Source organism: Apteryx rowi, unplaced genomic scaffold (assembly GCF_003343035.1).
Source record: "Apteryx rowi isolate R43461 unplaced genomic scaffold, aptRow1 scaffold_955, whole genome shotgun sequence".
Classification (NCBI taxonomy): domain Eukaryota; kingdom Metazoa; phylum Chordata; class Aves; order Apterygiformes; family Apterygidae; genus Apteryx; species Apteryx rowi.
Window position 1 is genome coordinate 158,215 of NW_020451266.1, and position 20,020 is coordinate 178,234.

Consider the following 20,020-nt stretch of genomic DNA (forward strand, 5'->3'; position numbering starts at 1 on the left):
GAATGAGTGTTTCATGCAAATGACAAGCTGTCTCCTTAAAATGAAATGAGATTTTTTTTTTTCCAGCTATAATGACAGCCATGCTGTGATGTTAATCTTTAATGATTAGGAGAAAAAAGAAGGAAAATCAATGATGTTCTCTGCTTCAATTCAAAATATAACAGGAAACATTAAAAGTAGCCATAAATACTGTATATAGTTGTAGATGCAAAATTTAAAGCATAATCAAGTTTTAGACTGTTGATCATTTTTTAAAAATGGTGTAATTGAAGCCTTTTCATCAAATGATTGCTAATCTCTGCAACAGTACAGTGATTGTTAATGATATTTTATGTGCTGTTTCTAAAAATATTTTTCATAAAACAGGGACAATGCTAAAATATCATTAATAGAAAATACTTCCAAAACTTCTGTTTGCCTAATTCATAAATTCAGACTCAGCCTCAGGCAATATTAAAAGAAGACTCCATCTGTTTACCAAGTCTAACACTTTGTGTGATTAGAAGCAAATGGCATCAGTTTTGGAATTAGAGTCAAAGATGACTTTTCTAAGAGTGATTGATTACTGTCTGGCTGAATGTGGTCCTTTGGGACATTTTCATATCTGATCAAAATCAGAAGGTCTGAACAGCTATTATTCAGTCTGCTTTAATTACAGATTGAAAACAGAAAAGAAAAAAGTAGTTTTAAAGATTTCATAAAAGAAGACTCCTTTACCAGTATTAGCTATTTACTATTATCTCCTGTTTTGGAAGCAGTGAGAGGTGCAATTTTGAGCAAGCTGTTCAAAAGGCAAAGAACTTAGTTTTAGCAATCTTACTCAGAAAAGCTCTAAATGAAAATCAGCATGGTTTGTCTGATTGTAAGGGGAAGCTGCAAGGTTTCTTCATAGGATAAGAAGGAATATCTGTTGGTTCTCTCTTCAGTTTTCACTCTGGCTTGACATATATATACTGAATGTTACCAAATGAAAGCCTGGGAGAAGATAATGTTCTTAAAGAGCAGATGACTAGTTAGAGTTTCTATATTTTCTCTCTTGATGGGCAAAGATACCTAGATCTTAAAATCTAACTGGTTCTTAAAAAAAAATCTAAATTCAACCTTTTTCAATTCATTTAGGACATAGTTTCGTCTTACCTATGGTGACATTTTGTGTATTGCATGTTTTTAGTTTTGAAGGAAAATGACCTATTATTTGTTTACCTGATAAAGAACCTGATGATACGGATGTTAAGAGGTAAGAAATGATTGGAAGTGAAGGTAGACAAAGGCAAGAAAACATTCTTGAAATGATGCCTGATTTCTTGCTGCTCTCTTCCATTTTTTTCCAGCTGTAATTTAAATCTATGAAATTTTATCAGTGTAAAGCAAAAGAAATACATGGGTGGCTTGGCTTAAGCTCTGCTTTCAGCCACCATTATGTAAATGAAGAGTGGCTGTGACTACAGTGGAAAGAGGGTGAGAAAGCAGGATGTGATTATGGTCATACCCAGCTGTTAATTTTAATTTTATTAAGTTCCATGGAAATGATGTACACAGACAAGCAAAAAAAAAAAAAAAAAAAAAAGCAAGGATAATTTAATTTATGATGTTCTGATATATGGTATTTTTATTGAACATTTCTGGTTAAATGCAGCTGGTTAAATGCTGCTTACTTTCAGCTTAGACCTACTTCTCTAACAAATTATTTTCTAAGTAATAATACAATCATTCAGTAATTGGTACAACTAAATGTTCTGGGAAGTTACTCTCACCTGTGTAGAGGCTTGTTCTAGTCTTTTTAAAGACATTCTCAGTTTAAATAATGCCCAGATTTCTATGATTTGATATGTGTTTAAATATTCTAAGGCCCTTTATTTTGGGACTTTATAAAAATGGATACTTTCCTGGAGTGCTGAGCATAGTGTAGGAATGGGTGTATGGACCAAGTCTCGCGTTGCTTGAAACTCCTGTTGAACTGAATAAAAACTGAGTTGAACCATGGGTAAAAAAGGCATTCTTGTAGCATGCATAAGAGAAGACAAGTGCCATCTGTTATTAAAGATAAAAAATAGTTAATCCAAACAAGAATACTGTCATGTGCTCAGCTGACATACTTCTAGTTTGCATTTATGTATCCCTGTTGCTGGAGGGAGTAAAGTAGTTGTTGAATGAAAATAACAAGAATGGAAAGCTTTTCGTCTTGACAGCAGTTTCACCACTGGGGTTTCCAAGTTCATTTTTCCCCTTCCCTTCCTTCCTATGAAAACATTTTTTTTTTTTTGTGATTACACTTAGTATTCCCAGACAGGAAAATTTCCAGCTAATGCACTCTGAGCCATGAATTCTTACATATTCTTTGAGCAAGCACATTTCTTGCTCAATTACTTGCAGGATCACAGTCTTTAAAATAAGACCAGCTGAAACTGGAGCCCTAAAAACTTACCTAACACTTCTTTAAGACAAAAGCTTAGGGCATTTTGTTTCTTTTAATGGCATATTTGGTCCAATTTGCTGTTTACACCCTTTATTGTGAACCATGTCTTGAAATACTGTGCAGCCTTTCTGAAAATATGCTGATATGAATGAAGAATGAATAAGAATGAATGAATTACAAAAGCAAAAATCTTACTTAAGCTGTTGTGGTTTTGGTAGTGTAAGAAGTGGGCATTAAAGCTGAGAAACACTTCAAGATTTAGCTCAGTATTTATAGGGGACTATTTTATTTTTTTCTCTTTCCCATACATGTTTAATAGGGATATCTATCAAATTTAGGCCATAGCTTTGCAGTTCTTTTATTATGACTCCTAGAGGCCGACTGTGTCTGAAAGGGATACATGATTTTATAGTATTAATATTGTTATTTCTTATTGCTTTTAAAATAAAGAAGGAATTCAAAGAAAATCATTATCCAAGTAAGATTTTCTCAACTCCAGTTTCTTGAAAAATTAAGTAGGATGGATTTTATTTTGAACAGTGCCATTCTGAAATGTTGCAATATTCTTTTGTTGTATCTAACTTCTTTTTAATTTTCTCCAGAGATCAAAAATAGCAGTGTATGAAAAGATGTGGACCTACATGAGATCAGCAGAGCCATCAGTGTTCACTAGGACTACTGCAGAGGGAGTAGCTCGTGTCCGCAAATCCAAGGGCAAGTTTGCCTTCCTGCTGGAGTCCACCATGAATGAATACATTGAGCAACGAAAGCCATGTGACACCATGAAAGTGGGAGGAAATCTGGATTCGAAAGGCTATGGCGTAGCCACACCGAAGGGTTCTCCATTAAGGTGGGTGGAATAGTATAACAATATAACATGTGTTGTTATAGTATTCCACCTTCCCTGATGTCCCTGATATAGTTCTTTTTGTTTTGTGTGTGAACATGGTATGTTATTTTTCTTTTCTTCCATTTCTTTTTTTTTTTTTTGATCAACAAAGGTAACAGTTTCTAATTGCAATATGAATTAAACAGCTTTAGTTGGCATATCTTTCAAGGCCATATAAAAACCAAACTGGTTGAACACTAGCTGCTCAGCCTCAATGAAAGTAACATCAGCTGTTCAATTTCATCAGCTTTTTCACCAGATTCAACCCTATAGACCAGTATTATGCCTACATTATCTGCATCAGTATCTGCATCAATAATATGCCTACCTTTTATGTTTTGCTTATTGGTCTTGGCTGCTAATTTCTGAATAAGAAGCTGCTTGTAACACATGTTTTTCAAATGTCAACACTTAGAAGCAATTATTCCTTCATTAAAGCAACTTTATTAAAGCATTTTTAATAAAGCACCTTCTTATTTAGAAAAGAAAAGAAAGTTTGTGTTTCTAGCATTATGTATTTCAGTACTGCCTTCAAACTCACCAGTATTTCATTAACATGGTATCAAACTCATTCAGTCAAGTAGGACAGTTTTTGATTTACAGACAGAACATCATCTGCTTTTTATTCAAATTGTCAGGGAAACAGAAGCGAAGGTACTAGTTCTGTGCTAAAATTGGCAATATTTACCGTTGCATTATCTTTAATTTTTAAGGCAAACAAAACTTGCTTTTTTCCTCTGGTAGACTTGCCAATTTTCTTTAAAGCAAAAGAGCAACTTCTGGATTGAGAAAGTGTGGCCTTTGGAGTCTTACAGCGAGCGATAGGGTGCATGCAAGCATGGGTGAAGAGGCAATGGCATGCTAAGGAGCCAACACCCCAGTTCTGCTTGAATTTCACCCATGTGCTCACAACGATAGGTTACAACAGGCTCTGATGAAATAGTTTCACAAAGAAAGTGAGGTAGGTTGAAAGGAGGAATTGGAAGTGCAAATGGAGACATAGTTCTGTGCAGGAAATAGCTACAGAGGTGCCTGTCTAATTCCATGACTACAGAGAAAACGTCACTAGCAGTGTACAGATAACTACACTCACTCTTAACTCGCAGATTCAGCCTGCACATAATGCCACAAACATCAATAACTTTAGCTGTACTACACACTGGTGTGTATCAGTGAGTGTCATTGGACTCATTTCCATCTGCATCAAAAGAAGATTAGTATGTGGGGGGGAAAATCAGGCCAGTTATTTCAGTGACTGAATATGAATTTTTGGTCCTTAACATTCAGTACCATTCAGATTTAAAAACTGTTGCCTTTGCCATGGAATAAAGAGGTAAGAGAAGATAGGGAGTTAAGGGAGGGAAAATGACAACAATAAAAATACTAATTGTAAAGAAAAATATGTCCAAAACTCATGGGGTTGTTAAGGTAGAAGGCAGCATATGATAAGAAAGGCAGGCTTCTTATCTGGGTATATTTTCAGATCATACAGCCACTTATTTGTTGTTTTATATTTCTAATATATTGCTATCTCTTTCTGTGTTTCAGAAAACCTAGAAGTGGTAGGCAGCCCTGCAGTTATGAGTAGAGCTGCTTTTCCTGCAATTCAGATAGTAAAGAAAAGCCCATTGTTGACACAGTCATGCTTTACTATGCCAAAGCCTGGGCAAACTTTTTAGGAATCATCTTAGCTGCTGTCATATATATCCTAGCAGTAGGCCATTTGCTCTAAGCATGCTTTATGGTGCTCTTTAGTCTGTGCCACTCTTTTCAGCACAGTATCCAACACTAACAACAAGAGACAGCCTATTATAAATGAGCATTATTAGCCAGTGGAAGTTGGTTTGTATTGAATTTGGGTTTATTACAGGCTTGTTCAGTTGGCTAGATAAAAATAACTAGGACTAATGGGATGGAGACATAAGGCAGTTAGACGCAGAAAGAAGAGGACCTAGTAAGATAGTATCAAAAGAAAGGAGAGGAAGAACATAGCCATGACTGTAAAGATGAAGTGTAAAATCTCAGCTCCATCCAAGCTAATAACCAAGCTCTCATATGTTTCAGGTCACAATTTGGTCTAATTGGGCAACAGCAACTTTTATTAGGGTGTTCGACAGCACTTACTTTTCACATCTTGAAACATGTCTAGAAAAGAGGCTTAGGGGGAATCCTACCCAAAATGAAAATCGGACAAAATGTTCTTTCAAGCTGTCTCGACTGGCTGCCAATGTCAATGCCTTTCCTGAGCCTTTCTCTCATATGTGCTAAGCTGCTTGTTCTCCTGCTGAATCAGATCCATTGCACCCCATTCCCTCTCCAGCTCCACTGACAAAACCTCCAGCCACATATCAGTGCTGCTCATCCATTAAAAACATTAAGTGACTCACTTAATGTTATGGACAAAAATAAAGAACAAGCAACACCTCACATACATACCACCTCCTTTATATAATGTCTATAGACACTAGTGCTGAGTGAAGAGGAGTAAAGCTTCCCACATGCTTTTGAACAGAAAAGACAACTTTGTGTTAGACCCAGATGATTATTGGCTAATATTAATTCCCTACTCAGATGTAATTTTTAACTGCATGCTTCAGTATTTTCTAAATTGCTTTAAATTGTAAAATGTGCTGGTTTGATTGTATCTCACATGGTGGTGTTTCTGTTACCGATCAGATGACTTATGTAACTGCTCCCTACACAGATAATTGCAAATATTGAACATGCAGTTTGAAATTCATGAAGGGCAGATGAGCTAAGTTCATTACATAAATTAGTCAAAAGACATAATTTGCTATGGGAGTTGTAAATTCTTTATTTTATTTGATAATCATAATTTTATTTGATAATCATAATTTCCTATTTGAGTTATGTGTAGACCACAAATTACTTGATGTAGTTCACAAATAACTGCAAGTAACATATAAATGTTAAACATTCACATTCTATCTTGGGCTGTTCAGGACTAGGGAAAAAATATCATTTTTTTCTGTTGAATTATTCATAGCAAATTATTCACTATGCTCATTGAACACCTATTTCACTTGAGATATTTTGGTCTTAATCCTCCTCCTGCTTTCAATGACTATTGTAAATCAGGAGTTTCTATACTGAAAATGTAGTAACAGCTGCATAAAATCAATATAAGTGTATGGAGAATGAGACTATCTATTTTCACACATATAACACTGAGAGAAAGTACAGTAACCTCCTGCATTACATAATCAGACTTCTGCGTGTACTATAAGACTGGCGATGGTTCCCTACCATCATATTACTGGACTCACGTTCATTACAGAACAGGTTTTCATCACTTCACTCATGAAGATGAAATCCACCTGTCAGAGTGATCAATAGACTTGGTCTCTCTGTTGCTCATGACCCAATGCATGAGCAGGATAGTGGATTTCAATTTGAAACTCTTCCTTAGTGGGCTCCATGCCACACTCCTGCAGTGTTCAACCAGTAGCTATTGGCTAATTTTCATGAACTGTTCTCAGTGCTGGTGGAGTATTAGGATTCATGCATATCACTGGACAGAAGAGAATGGGAAATGCCTGATGTGTGTTTCTTTTATGCCCACCAGGCAGTACCATGTTACACATCAGGTATGTCTCCTTCCTTCCTTCCTTTTCAGTGATATGCATTTCTATATAAAGTGGTAAAAGACTGGCATATTTGAAAAGGAATGTGGGATTGAGGGCAAAGGCTGTCATCAAAACAAAAAATGATTTTCTCTCATGATACTACCCAGCTGTCCCTTCTGCTTTCTCTTCCTACCACGGTAGGTATCTGTCCAAAACTACTGTGTAGTAATCAGTGTAAAATAATGAGTTTTATTCTTCTTAAGGTGGTATTTTCAAAGTTGGTTAAGAGAGTGCTGCTTGTCTTCTAAGCAAGACCTGCCTTTGTAAACGTGGTGTCATTAGAAGACATTCTCATGGCCAGACTTCTGGCCATTTTGGAGTGCCACTGACTTGTCTGCCTTGTCGCTTGCAGTAATCTGTGTTTCTAGAGGGTAGTACCTGGAGATCTTGTGCTATTCAAGTCCTATGCCTTGCATGTCTGTACTTTTCTGTTTTAGATATGTAGGCATCATAAACAAGTCTGAGTAGTGATGAACATAAAAAGAGTTCTCTTCTCTAAGAGGTAATGAGAAAGAAAGTAGGGGCAATATTGCCTTAAAAGTACCCTGAAAGCTTTTCGTACTTTGTGTGACTTGAAGCTGCTTGATGCAAGGAATGAATGGCAGTTAAGCTGAAAAATCAGGAGCTGTCATTACTGTTTCTGTGACTGTTTTAAATAAGGGCACTGGGCTAGCCTGTCCAACAGTCCACAGCATGCAGTGTGAATGAGCAAAAGCTGGTCAGGTCATGAGTGTCTGGTGAGATACTTTGAGTCCTGACAGATAAGAGTGGCAGGATTAGATCTAACTGAATAATAAACTGTTGTGAATAGACATGCTGATGTATTTTACAGACTAGTGATGGTTATTAACCAATCTGATGCAATCCAGAGCTACATTAAGTTCCCGCTAATGCAATTACAGTTAATGTTTATATATATGAATCTCTGATTTTACATTTCATTATGCAGGGCTTTTTTTTATTTTTTTATTTTTTTTGGTAGTAAAGAAATAACTCTGGTTTGGCTTTAGACAGAAATGTGTATGTTCTAGAGAGGAAGAAGAAAAGGGCCACATGCTCATAACCCATTGTTCTTTGCAATGTGACAACTGGTGACATGAACTGACTCTTTACATCTGCTAAAGTGCCAGTTCTTTACCTATTCTTTACTGTGTTTGTATTAACATGTGGTAGGAAACTTGTGAAGTGCATCAGTGAAGCAGGTGATGTGAATGTACTTTCCTGATCATTTTAGCAATTGGTGTGAACTGCAAAAGTATGGAGTGAATGAAGCTATGGGTTTTAGTTTCCATTCCTTGCAAAGAAAGAGTGTCCCGGAGAGTGTTGGGAATGGATTTGCTTGTTTGATAATAATTGTGCAATACCTGAAAGAGATTTATCCTAGAGACAAAGGCTGTGTTGTGGAGGGATCTTTTCCTTGTTAATTTGTGAGCTTATGTAAATAAGGTAAAAATCTGTTAAGAGAATCTTGGCAGGAGAGAGGGAAGAGGGGAGCTTTATAATCTATCATCCTGATCTCAGTGACTTTAGCTAGTCTTCTGGATCTACCATGAAACTTGTTTTCTCGAGGTACGTCTTTAAAATTGCCACCCTTTCATTGCTTAGTTTCAGTGTGGTACTTCAGCTGACAATGCTTTTCAAGTTTATATCCAGTACAGTCCATTGGTCAGAAATATAGGATTGGGGGCAAACTTACTTTGGTGGTGCATGCACATTGACCCAAAATGCTGGCAGACCTTACATAATATTGGATATTCCTTATTCTTTGTTTTGGACGTGTTTCTCATCGATCTGAAACAAGCTTGGGAAAATAAGAGTAAATCTGATAGTATAATTTCTTGTGATGGGAACATTGAACTTTTTGTCAAATTCTGTCCTTGATGTTTTCAGAGACTGGAGTATAAGGAGCTTATTGTAGGAGCAATTCCCAGGTCATCATTCACTGTCAAAGCTGTTTATTGTTAACTTAACACATTATGCTGAGATGGTATCAGTTTCCATTTCTACCCTGGTTTTATAGATCAGTGAACTCTATGAGAAATGAATCAGAGTCATTACGCAGTATTCACCTATGAGGATAGACAAAAATGTTTCCACTGAAACTTCTTGCATTCTTTAGTTTCTTCTGATTTCTATAAAATTGGATTGGTGTGCACAAAAAATGCGTATAGTAGTGACAGATTTCCACTGAGTAATGGGCGAACTAAGAAAAATTGTTGGAGCTGACCACCAAGATAACTTCTTTCACTAATGTTTTCCCAACTTTTTGTACTGTGAAAATCCGTTAATCCTCACAAAACTAGAATTTTCTCATGAGTGAATTTTCCTTGTCTTAGTTCTGCTGTATCATAAAGTAACCAATTTCCCTGGACCGGTATTTGTCGTACCCCATATTTTTCCATTTTCAAAGTACTTCACTGGAGACTTTTTTTTAACCAATATCACTGATTCAGCCATTTTAGCATGTGGTCTTTCTACATTTTTCACTCAACAGAGTGTCAAATTTCTAGAAAGGTATAGAAATAAGCAGTGGTAATGTACACTTGGGTCACCATAGCCAGGTCCATGTCCTTGGGAGCACTGTTCTGGCAGTTCAGGGAGAAAAATGGGTCTCTTCTCTGATAAATTGTTCAGTCAGTTAGCAATGCTGGAATCTAAAGACCTCTCCAGAGCATCCTGAACACAAGCAACCTCCACAGTGAGGAGTGATACAGAGGAAGTAAGTTCAATTTCTTTCAAATATTTCTCTTGTCTTACTAGAATCCCTAGTCTTGCCCATAATCAATATTATCCAGCTGTTCTTCATAGAGGCAATGATTTCAGCAAAGTGCTGAAGGTGCTAGAAACTGACGATATTTATCTTTGATGTAGAGAAGATATAGATGCAGCTGGTGTGATAATGGAGGTTTGATGGTAAGAATGTATGAGAACTGTGAAATTACTGAGTTTGGCCTTTACTCTTTCCAAACCAGAAACTCTTTCCACTAGAAAATGCTTCATTAGTCTCCATGCTGCTGCACTCAGTGCACTTTCTCTGTTCTAGCAAAAAACCATCAATATATCTTTGAAGTACTTCAAAGAACCATCCATGATCTACCTTGCCCTGTAAAGCCTATTTCTCCATTGCCACTTCCAGGAATTTTTTCCCTCAGACTTCAGGGGGAATTGATAATTGAACAAAGCTCTCTGTGGTCTGGAGAAGAGACCCAAACACCACAAGAATTGGTTGTGTTGTGCTTTCTGTTTTCCTACACTGTGAATGACATGCAATGCCATTGTCTCCAGACAACGCTACTCTGAGAAGCCCAGCTCACGGTTTAGTCACAAAAAGTCACAGTCTGACACTTCTGCTCATGTCTTTCTGTACCGTACTCCAGGGATGGTCCCAGGGATTTTAATTAGACTAATTGTGAAACAAGGGCTCCAAGGCAGAAGTGAAGGGACAGATTAAGCTGGAGATACTGCAGTAATGAGTGCAGTGATGCATGGTCTGGAAACAGGAATAAAACTATTGCCTAGAAATGTATTTTGTATATAAATGTTGCAATGGCAATAGGTATTTTTAAATTGGCTGTGGATGTCAGTACAAGAGGTGACTATACTATTCTGTCCCTTCAGCTTTGTCGCTGGCTTAACAGCGCAGTGAAGACATTTTTTTTTTCTTTCTGTTTTCTTTTTTTAGGAGATATTTATACAGGATCCTTGTCCTTCTGATATTCAGCAATTACTAAAGGTAGAACTTCTGTGCTGCATTATAGAAGCACTGTTTTGGCCATCCATGGTACTCGGTGCCAGAATAAGTTTTATAACAAGCTGATTTTTTACAGTCCATCAAATGCAAACAGAGTAGGAGCTTCAGACTTTCAAATATGAACAAATGAAATTTGTCAGGCTGTTCAGTCCTGTGTCAGGTAAAAAGAGACAAATATGTAAACATCATCAATGCACTTCCCTACAGCTGTCAGTGAAGACCAGAATCTCTCAAAAATACTGATACCACTGCTGTAAGCACTTGTCATTGACTTTCACAAAAGTTTCCCAAGGTGCTTGACAACCATTAACCCCCAGAGAATCCCAGTGGGACGCATAAGTGTTATCATTGTTTCCAATCTATAGATGCTCTGAAGAACAGACTCTGCTTCTTGGCACTTCAGAATAAATTTCTCCTGCCCTTTTCACTGCCATTTCCACAATCCCTTGTAAAGCAGCTCAGCAGAGGGCAAGATGCAGCCCATTATATTTTAACAATGCGGCTAGTTATTCTTTCTCTTTTCTTTTCATTACAACTCTCTGGCTGTTTCGGTGTCAATTCCCAGGAAATTGCTAGGTTTCAGAATATGTATTTATTAAGGGCACAAGCCAGTTACCCTTTGAAGTTGATGGTAAAGTTCCCACTAAGTAAAAGGCCTATCCCGCTAAGATAATAATTGTCCAGGCAAATTGTAGGTAGACTATAGAAAGAGAGCAGGCCACTGAAAGGCCTCTCAGCAGCTTGTAACAATACCTCCCGATGTATCTGACATTTGAGAAACAAATAGCACCTTAAAAACAGTTTGCCATTAAATCGTGTGATAGCTGCAGAACTGCCCACTTCCAAATGACAGTAAGTACTAGATAGACTCCTGAAAGACAAAAAAGACCATTTTGTCTTTTCTACACAGCTTTGCTTCTTGTGAGAAGTTCCAGCCCAAAAGCTGGAAAAAGTTTCTTTTACTTTTCATTGGACCTGTATCTTAGACTAGTGTGCTGTGTCACAAGGTAGGCTTTACGGAGGGAATGAACATCCCGGAATGCAGAGTGAAAAAATGTTCCAATAAAAAAGCACAAAACAAGATTCAGAGGCCTGGAATTGACATCCAGCTTAGTCACCAGCTTCCTGAGCTGTTTTAACGTATTATTTAAGCTACTCTGTGTCTTGGCATGACACTTTTAAAATGAGGCTATTTCTCTGCATCACCAAAATGTTCATAAAATGGTCAGGTTCCAGATAAAAATGGCCATATATGCATCTAGCTAAACAACATGAGTTTAAAAGCTTGTGTAATAAAATGGTGACTTGTCAATAGCTATTTCTTTGAATTGGTATACATTGTGTATGTTAGGAATTGGTTTCCAAACTTTTATTCACAGCTGTCTCTAGATATCTTTTTCTCAAGTCTTGCTATATTTTTATAGATAGAAGCCTTACCCCCAGTTTTCTTCCTTCCTCCCTCCACTCCCAATTAAGTCCTTGAGTAAGAATTCAATCAAAGCAGAAAAGGGATTTAGTTCCTGTTTAACATCTGTGTGAAGGAAGAACCAGCTCTCCTGTATCCTTTGTTCCTAGCACCAGGGATGGGCGAGGCCTGCAGGTGAGAGCTGTCTGAACATCTGGCAGCCCATCTGTTACCTCCATAATAGGCATTCTGTGTACATAATTACACATTAGGCTCTTTCCAATCTATTGCTTCTATGTTTCAATTTAGCGAAACCAAAATTTGCAACCATGGTTGTCTTAAGTGAGGCTCTTACATTTAAAATGAGACCTTTAGCTCCCTTGATATCGATTTAGGCACCTGATTTTGCACACAGCAGTGTGGAAATTCTTTTTATAGCATTTTTTGCTGTGTCATTTGCATGAATCAGATCTATTTCAGATCTTAAAGCTTTGAGTCTACAGAAAAAACTCAGTGGACCCAGCTGGAAATCTGGGAGTTACTTCCTACAGAATATCTCAACTTTTTGTGAAAAAGTCAAAATTCCAGTTGCCAAAATTCTTCATATTTTTATGAAATACAACAATTCCTCATATTGTCATATAGACAATTCTCCATATTCTTTTTTTTTTACATTTTCAGCCAATATTTTTGAATTTGAAGTTTTCCAGAACAGCTTTTTACTGCCTAGAACACAAACCAGTGTAAAAGACAGGATGTAGGCTGATGGTCAGTTCTTTATTAGTATTAGTTAAAAGATTGTGTCCTTCTGTGTGCAAAGCTGTGTGACAAACCTACATTTAGTTTTTATGCACTCTGTGAGACCCATCGCCTCAGGTTTTTATCAGTAAATGTTAGTGTTTTAATTATATTTTGACTTTACCTGCTAATAAGGTGTTTTTCTTTTAAATCTTCATGAATACTTGACAATTAGTTCTAGTTGTGCAGGGTTGAATATTGTGAACTCAGGCTATGAAAGTGTAGTTGAAAGTAAGCAGAAAGTCATCACAGTTTCCTGAGGACTTAAGATATGTTCCTGTCAGAGCTAAATAAACAGGCTGCTGCTTTCTATATCTCTTTCAGACAATGGGCAATTTTCCAAAATAGTTTCCAGTTAGAGTGCATTTAGTTCATCCAGTTCGTGAGCCACAAGAGAAGATATTATGGCATCAAATAAAATAATTGCAAACATCTAGGCCACATCTAGACTACTACATCCTCTTTCACCCCTCCTAATTTAAGAAAAAAAAATCAATAAACAAGCTATTTCAGTGGAGGGCCATCAAGACGGTTGGGAGCTGAGACATTTGCCCTGAGAGGAGAGGTTGGGGGAGCAGGGCTTGTTCAGCCTGGAGCAGAGATGGCTTCAAGAGCACCTGACAGCAGCTCCTCAGTGCTTCCAGGGAAGACGTGAAGGAGATGGAGCCAGGCTCTTCACAGCAGTCTGGGGGGAGGACAAGGGACAATGAGCATAAGTTGAAACTAGGTTCATGCTAGGTGTAAGGAGAAGCTTTTTCTCCATGAGGACAGTCAGGCATTGGCACAGGCTGCCTAGAGAGATTGTGCAGTCTCCATCCTTGAAGATTTTCAATAACTGACTGGATCAAGCCCTGAGCAACCTGATCTGACCTCAGAGCTGATGCCTGTGTGACCGGGAGGTTAGACCAGAGGCCTCCTGATATCCCTTCCAACCTGAATTATCCTGTCATCCCATTGTGCCAATGATAGAGGTGAAAAGGGCATCTCCAGCCATCACATTCAACACCATTGGAACACCAGGAATATTTTGAAAATGGAAGGAGCTTACAGAGCTGGATGTTTAAGTTTCCTTCCTAGCAGATCTTCTCCCCAACATGTGAAAAAGCTGTTCTTAATCAGCTGGCTTCAGTTATGATTTCTCTGAATCAAATGTCAATCAGCTTGTTCTCATCTAAATCCCAATCTCATGCTGGGAAAGCAAAAGAGAATAGGTTATCTGAATTTAATGAATGGAGTGGCAGGGCTTTGTATCTCTGCTTTCCAAGGGCACAGGAACCTTAACTTCCCAACTGACCTCATATAGTTGCTGAATGATTGACCATCATGGGCCTTTGTGGAACCTGTAACAAGGGGTCAAAGGAGGGAAGAGTTCTTTGATTATGTGAGGCAGATCACTCAGGTTGGCTCTCACTTTTGGAGGGTATGTAGAAAACTCAGGAATATCTCACATTTAAAGACTGAGTTGAAAGAATTTGTATGGATATTTAAGCTTAGCCTATCACTAAGAAGTAAGTGATTCCCGTAGGGAGGCCAGAAGATTAAATTCTATAGCCAGATTGAACAGTTGCCTAAAAAGGTCCAAAGGTTTCTGAGAGTCAATGAAGTGTGGTTAACTGAGTGCAAGACTGGAAGTCATGTCGTACTGATGAGCTTAATTATGATCCTGCCTCTGATCTCCTGGGAGTCTTGAAGGAAGTCTGTTCACCTTCTGACTTTAATTTCACCTTTGCAAATTGAGGATAATGACAATTGCCCATCAGCCTCAGAGGGATATAGTGAAGATTAATAACCTAATGTTTACAGTGCTGTGAATATATAAAGTCCTTTCCTGTTTCAGGTGTTTGCATTATTATTTCAAATCCATGGAGTTGTGTGACTCAAAATCAAGCCCATAATACACTTCTCAGTGTCTTTGATCAAAGAGACTGTTTCGGAGACAAGACAATAGGGAAAATGTAACCTCAACTAACGGTTTCTTAAACATGGTCTAATGACCAGATGGTATTCTGTCTTCCCTTTAGGAAGCATTAGCAGAAATCTCCATCACCAATGGACCCTATTGCCTCCTGCTTGTTTTTATTAAACATGGGAGCATGTATTCAGGACCAATAATTACATTAGTTGGTCTCCGTATCTGTTGTGGAGCTCTATTAGTAATTTCCATGCCTTGTTTTCTCTATTGCCTGGTTGCTTGTGTTTGAAACATTACAACTATGAATATTACTGTATTACCTTGACTGTGCTTAGCTCTAACTGGTATGAGTGTTGGTGCATTTGCATTTCCTGCTATGTACATCGCTGTACCGATGGCAGCAGCATTATATAGCTGGTTGCCAGAGGGACTGGATTGCCCTTGTCTGATAATTTCACCTGATCTTGGACTGATGTTCAGCTAGCTCCAGGGCATTTTAATTATCAGAACACAACTATTGGACCAACCATCTCATCTGGTTGCTGGCACCACTTTTGTTTGTCTCAACCTATCAGATCTTCCTCATTAACTTCTGCAATCATATTCTGACAGAAAGTCCTAGGAACTCTTCCAGCTAATCCACATTTTGGCTGCTGACCAAATAAGGCTTTATATGACACAACTGTAATTGCTTCATTTGTATGGTATTGATCTGCCATTAGGCAAGACACAAGCCAGCATTTCAGTAAGGCTCAAGTTATGCGGTATTATTTATTGTTTGCATTGCAGTTGCAGCTAAAGTTCCCGCCTGGGGAATGGACCCCCTGTGTTCCTCTCAGGCCCTGCTTCTAATTAAAATAATGGACTTCAAAGTGTTTGCTTTATAATTAGACCAAGAATTAAGAAACCATCTCTTAGTAGGGATCTTTCCATTTATTGATGTCTTTCTAATCCTTTTTGCAAAAAGAACATCAGTATGAAGTCCCAGAAAAAAACATGTAGCAATGTAGAAATCTCTCCTGCCTCTTCTCGGTCTAATTCTAAATTTGAAAACAGTATATCAGCCATGATGTTCTTATTAGTTAATGGTCTGTTTCTGGCAACCATAAAAATCAGGCATCCAAGCTGATTTCTCAGTGTTACCAATTGCTTTTGACACAGTGGCCTTGTTATGTTAATACCTCTGTGGACACTGAAGTCAATGAATGAATTCACTCAGAAGCAAACTGCATTTTTGCCCTATAGCTTTCCCATGTGGGGTTACCTTCATCACTAGAAAAAATTAGTGGATGAGCAGACAGCTTGTATTACAGTATTTCTGGTACCATACGGTATGCTGATGGTATTTGACTTTGCAGTAATTTCATTCTTCTTTTTCATTAAAGAGAGACTGGAACTTGGGTGACAGCTGACTGGCTGAAAGTCAAACCAGACAAGTAAAAGATTGGTGCTCATTAAAAACAACTAAAGAAAATAATGGGTTTGGTTTCTAAAATATAACTCTAGAAATTCCATTGAATCTGACTTCCTCTCAAATTCTTGAGAGCAGTAATAGGAATAAGTTCAATTTTTTCCAGCTGCAGCTGCTGAGAAGATTGCAGGTTTTTTTTCCCTCACTGTGACTTATTCACGTCTCTGCCATCCTGAAAGTGGTTAATCAGTTTGTTTGGATCTTCTTTTGAAGACATCTCAGAAACGTTAGCTAGGACAGAGGACTTCTTTCACCATAAACAGAGTAGTGTTTTGCAGTCTCTTAATCAATCAGTTAGTGAGGTAGTTTGTGAAAAAGACATACAAAGGTGCTCAGCTGAGCTTCTTTATTTGTAGAAGTCACTCCATTCCTAACAAGAAGAAAGCAAAGTAAGCTGATAAAGAGGTGGAATTCTCTTTTTTTATAGCAATTGCATTTAAGAGTAAGCCTACACTATGTATATGGTAAGCAAAATTAAAAACCAATATTTTAATGTGACACAGCTAGTGCCAGTCAATATTAGTGACACACCAGTCATTATTGTAATATATTTAAGTTGCCTTGAATCCAGTTTATCAGAAACAGTGTTAAATACATAAATAAACTGGCAGAAGGAATAGTAATTATTGCCTGTCTAAACTAAGTTACTAGTGAAAACCATTTTCCATAAATATTGACCCATGGGTGCTTGTTATGAATTTTACCTGCCCAATCATCCATAGAAAATGAAGACCAACATTGCAAAGCTATGTTTGGAAAAGGGAATCTTAATTTTCATATGCAACTTTCTTCCTTCTCCAATTGAAACATGATAGTGTAACTAATCTATAATTTATCTTATTAATATAGTTGAAATTTTGAATATTAGGCGAATCCACAGACAGGAAATGGAGACAGCATTCCACAAATGGAAAAGTTCTCACTTCGTCATCTTTTACTTCTTAGAACTTTCCCCGATGGAGTAAACAATATTATCTTGATTTGTTAGATTTTTCTCAATCTACTCATTTCTGGTGGGGTTTGCTACTGAAAAGCCTTTGGCATTTGCCAGAAGAAGGTAGATTTGAAAATTATTTATTTGTAAAAACCCTGCTTGCTACACTTCGGGGTAGACAGTAGCTTACCATTTCTTAATCTTAAATTAACATCTTAAGCTAAACAGTTTGCTGTAATGAAGTCTCACTGCTTGCAAGGAAAGAAATGCAGCAACATAGCACAAGAACTAGAATAACAGGAAAGAGCATTTCAAATCTGATATAGTACCTATTATCCATCTTATAATAATGTGTTTATAAAGGGTGAGATGCTGCCTGATATAAGTGAAAAATTGGAGAAGTGTGATAGTGCAATCTTTTACAACATTGCCAAATTTAAAAAGTCTCCAAAAAATGCCAGAGACTGCACATTATGGTATCAAGAAAGGTCTTGAGTTTATTATATTATCTGCCAAGCATACATTTATGTAGCACATTGAGAAATAGGGCTAGTTAGGAATCAGAAAGCTTAATTATTGCAGAGAGTCCAACATGATGTTTTCTTTTCCATGATTCATAGTGAGAGCCAGCAATAAGTTCTGACTGTTTCTGGAGGTCACAGTAGCATTTTTTCTGGGGATAGATGGTTTAGCCCAGGGCTGGACTGGAACAGAAACAATGTGTACAAGATTCTTCCTGTGGATGAAAGCTGTGAAATGCTCAGTCTGAGGCACGATATTACTGCCACTGCTGGAACGTGCTGAATGGAGTGAAAAACTAGAAGCTAGTGAAGCAGCTGCCACCTGCATTGCATTGGAAGATTTTTGATGTACCAAAATTTTCCTCTGTATAGGGTGGCCAGAGTCTGCATTCTTGATGGGCAGTAGAAAAATCTCCAAGTGGTATCAGTCTGACTGAGATGGACATAAGAAAGAACAACTTTCTAAGCTCTAAAGAACTGCACCCTATTTACATTTAATGAGCACTGGATTGCATCCAAAAGGGATATCGTCTTTCTAGCTTCATCCTGGATGGATATAGGAGCTCCAAAACATTCAGAAGTATGAATCTAAAATTCCTAATAAATATGTCTAAGATATTACATAAAAAACGTTTAAATCTACTGACCAGCATCAGTAATGATAAATAATGTTTTAAATCCTACTGAAAACAAGTCATGCATTCAAAAAAAAAAAAAGATTATTTGTGCAGACAGTAAACTGAGGTATTTGACTTCTTACGGATGCAGTGGCATAAGGAGTCTGGATGACATACACCTGGACAACATGTCATTTAGAAAGACCTGCACTAATGCAGTCTGGGTAGGAAAGGAAAGGGATAGCATGAGAAGTGGTAGAGCCTCATTGCTGTGGCCCCACCGCAAGTGATTGCTCCCTGTCTTTCAGCAGAGCTAATCCAACACTAATGGAGCTATTCAGCTGCTGGTACTGGAACTATGGACTCATTCAGATTTAGTTCAGACATCTCTGCCTGGCACTGTACTGTGTCCTGTACCCCCTGTCATGAACCTTTTACCCTTTCTTGACCATACTATGATTTTCTCTCAGTTGAGGGGCCCTAAATTTAGGAGTTACTGGAGAGGCAGGTGAAACAGAATCCAAAAACCTTCCTGGAACCAGGCCATGAGTAGAGGACTACTTCACCAGAGGTGTAAAAAGTCCATTGGGTTTGTACAGGCCATGCCAGAGGTGAATATTACCCCATCTGAAAAAAATACATTAAAAGTTTGGCAGCATATATTAATAAATTCTCATTTTACAGATTTCACATTTTAAATCATTAATTTAAATTCTTTTAGTAATATAAAATGCATAAACAAAGTAGAGAGCTCATGATTCTTAATGTTTCCAAGGGGAGAGTTTCAAAGCAGTCAGCACTGGGCTAAGCCAATGCACAGTGAAATTCCTACAGTGTGGAAACAGAGTTATACCAGTGCTAGGATAGTTTTGACAAATCCCACTCAAGCCTTTAAAACATGTATTTTCAGTTGTGGTGTTGGACTACAGCAGCCTTTTGGCATAATCCTGTTTATGCTGGAACCAGCAAGAAAAATTCGACTTTTGAAAAGTAGTATTACTCCACTAAGGATTAGGTGTTTGCTAACCAAAATTAGAATAGCTCAGAGTTCAGAAAAACTAGTATTTCTGTTTTTACTAAAGACCATATACTGAACCAATAACCCTGGGGACAATTTTACATGTTTTTTGTCTACAGCACAGCTTTGTGTAAAGCACAGAGAGAAGCTGAGTTGCTTTAGCAGGTCAACTGCTGTTTTCTTTTACCCAAGCACAATATATATTTGATTGCTTGTGCCGAGAAGCTTTTGCATACTCTAACTGGAATATCTTGCTGCAAGAGAGCTTTCAATTTATATAAATGTTTTAAACTATAGTCAGCAGACCTCTAGCTGGTGTAAATTGTCAGAACTTCCTTGAATTCAAAGTAGCTATGACTTTTTGTAGCAGCACTGGGTCTCCCATTAATTGGAACTCCCGCTGATCCTCAAGGTGTCACAATTTGGCTCATATTTGTTTATAAAGCACAGTTCAAGTAACTGAGCTGCATACTCAGGCTATACAGAGAATCTGTAAAGACTCCCTTCCCCTGGTAATTAACTCTCTTATTTAGATGGCTAAATGAAGAGTGGTATACTTATTTTAATTAGTGACCATTGACAAGTATTTGAGCTTTGCTTTTAATTCCTCATCTCTAAACAAAGGATAACAATATATATAC

General features: G+C 37.6%; 1 protein-coding gene across 1 annotated transcript in view; it reads left to right on the forward strand.

Annotated features, from left to right (window-relative positions):
* Positions 1-20,020, forward strand: part of GRIA4 (glutamate ionotropic receptor AMPA type subunit 4) — a gene marked incomplete at its 5' end in the record, with an annotated part of 159,137 nt that overhangs the window by 112,497 nt on the left and 26,620 nt on the right. Inside the window, one exon of the mRNA XM_026092286.1 lies at positions 3,019-3,266. Within this exon, the coding sequence (XP_025948071.1) occupies positions 3,019-3,266 (248 nt within the window). The remainder of the gene's footprint in view (positions 1-3,018; positions 3,267-20,020) is intronic.